Source organism: Salpingoeca rosetta (genome assembly GCF_000188695.1).
Source record: "Salpingoeca rosetta unplaced genomic scaffold supercont1.22, whole genome shotgun sequence".
NCBI lineage: Eukaryota > Choanoflagellata > Craspedida > Salpingoecidae > Salpingoeca > Salpingoeca rosetta.
The window spans coordinates 318,244-320,597 of record NW_004754912.1 but is presented as its reverse complement, the minus strand read 5'-3'; the positions used below and the strand labels follow the sequence as shown (position 1 = coordinate 320,597).

Genomic DNA, 2,354 nt, shown 5'->3' with positions numbered 1-2,354 from the left:
TGTGTGTGTGTGTGTGTGTGTGTGTGTGTGTGTGTGTGTGTGTGTGTGTGTGTGTGCAAACTTCGTCACAGCATGGCGATCGCGGTGCCTTGTCACGACCATCTACTGACCAAACACGCCTGCTGCTCTTCAACTCAAACGCAACACAGGCAATTTGATGGTGAAGCGGACCTGGCGTCCGCCTGCTCGGGTTTGCTCTCCATCGACGCGTTTGTCACGTCGCTGTCCTCCATCATCGCCAACCCGGCAACGCTGCAGCTCGTGCGTACATCTACTGCACCACAACATGCCGTCTGCAGCACGTGGTGCTCGCACATGCATCGTACATGCGAAACCTCACATACCCATTTATCATACACACACGCATGCGTACGTGCATGCTCACACATATACACACGTGCACAAAAACAACAACACCCACCACCACGACGATGGGCACAGGTGAGCGTAGTTCTGCCGCCGTCCGGTCTGCCCGACACGACGTTCATCAATGGCACATGTGCGCACGCTGCGGCCTCCATCGCCGTCACCTTCATCTGGGGAGAAGACGTGAGCACATCTTGTGTGTGTGTGTGTGTGTGTGTGTGTGTGTGTGTGTGTGTGTGTGTGTGTGTGTGTGTTACTTGTGTTCCTGCTGTTTGCTGGCGATGTTTGGAATCGAAGCTTATTGTAGGTCTTGTCCATTCATCCATTCACTTTGGTCACCCTGTTCCAACCCGCCCCCTCCCTCCCTCGCCAACACCATCGTCTTCAGGGTGTGTCCGCTGCGCATGTGGACGTCACCGCCGCCAACGTGACGCAATCGCAGCCATTTGTGCAGACGTTCGCCGTCACCTTTGCCCGCAGCACAGACGCAAAAGGTGGGACAGTGAGGTCCTGCTTGTAGTGTGGTTGTTGTGCATGCATCTGTGTTCCTGTGTACCTGTATGTGAGAGTGTGTAAGCATGTGTGCGCTGAAAGCACGCTTCCCTTTGCCAACACATCCCATTCACACACTACCAGTTCGCTCTGGTCGCCCCGGATATTTGGACGGCCGCCCGCTGCTCATGCAGGTGACACCACATTGCTGATGATGATGATGATGATGACGGGTGTTGGTGCCCTTGATGTGCTTTCTCAGAGTGTTTGCTTGCAGTTTGAAAACTCATGTGCTGTCGCAATGCTGCCTTGTATTGTGTTCTATTGCGTGGCGCCATCAGGACTTTGAGTATTCGCTGATTGGCGTCGACGCAAGATCAACACGCTGCAGTGAGGTACGCTTGTACCCGAGGTGTTTCCATCCACCTGCCTCCCCATGGCTCCCAAACAGACACAGACACACACACCCACACGCGCGCGCACACACTCACACACACACACACACACACATTCACGCCTCACAGGTTGGCCGCCGCCCGCTCGCCTTCAACGAGAATTCGCTGTCAATGTGTCAACTCGAGTTTTCCGTCGACGATTTCAGCGACTGCAACGCTTTGCGCGCCAATTTCAGACAGGTGTCGTTCACACGAGCACACGTGGGCCTGTGTTACTGTCATCGTTGCATCTTGGTGTATGCCTTGTCATCACCTCACAAACAACAACCGCCCCCCCAACCCCAACAACGACCAACCGCCCCCCACCTAACAACTACCATCACCGCCATCATCGCTGCAACAGCACCTTGGGCTCCCCTCGTCGTCGTCGGTTCCCGGCCGCGTCGGCATTTACGGCGATTCTGACACATCTGCAGCGGGCGAATGGATCGACGTCATCCACACCACCACCCGCGAATACGCCGATGTCAGTCCGTGTGCTACACGCGTGCGTGCGTGTATGTGCGTGTGTATGCGCGTGTGTATGTGTGTTGTTGCTTTGTATGTGTGTGTGTGTTGTTGTTGCTGCTGCTGTGCCTGCTTGCCTTTCTGTTACTCCTGGTGTTTTGTTCTGTTCTGTCTCTTACCAACGTCAACAATTCGCAACAACACTTATTCGCTCCATCTCCACTCGCCCCACCCACCACCGTAACAACAGCAAGAGCTGTTCCTGAACTACACGCAGCGGCCCCTATGCAACGACGTTCCACGGCGTGCCGAGATTCAGGTGAGCACAGCTGTGCACATACATACGTACACACGCACACACAGTGGCCAGCACGCATGTAGTGTTGGTGTTGGTGTAAGTTCAACTCACACTCACACACACACACACTCTCTCTCACTCTCACATGTACATGCACGCGCGCACACGCGCGCACACACCATCAATCAATTGGCAGGTGTTGGTGACGTCGCAAGGGCATCCGCAGAACCCGCAGATGATTGTGTTTGGAGCGCAGGTCACAACATACACACGCCATCTCTACATCACTGCCACAA

The 2,354-nt window shown here is 54.8% G+C and overlaps 1 protein-coding gene across 1 annotated transcript in view; it reads left to right on the top strand.

The window, feature by feature from the left end:
- The window catches only part of PTSG_07343 (uncharacterized protein), a gene marked incomplete at its 5' end in the record, with an annotated part of 11,414 nt that overhangs the window by 8,483 nt on the left and 577 nt on the right, over nt 1-2,354 (top strand). Inside the window, 9 exons of the mRNA XM_004990784.1 lie at nt 150-261; nt 442-549; nt 755-860; nt 1,003-1,052; nt 1,200-1,253; nt 1,383-1,493; nt 1,657-1,779; nt 2,011-2,079; nt 2,255-2,354. The exon at nt 2,255-2,354 is cut by the window's right edge and continues 577 nt beyond it. Coding sequence (XP_004990841.1) covers nt 150-261; nt 442-549; nt 755-860; nt 1,003-1,052; nt 1,200-1,253; nt 1,383-1,493; nt 1,657-1,779; nt 2,011-2,079; nt 2,255-2,354 — 833 coding nt within the window. The remainder of the gene's footprint in view (nt 1-149; nt 262-441; nt 550-754; nt 861-1,002; nt 1,053-1,199; nt 1,254-1,382; nt 1,494-1,656; nt 1,780-2,010; nt 2,080-2,254) is intronic.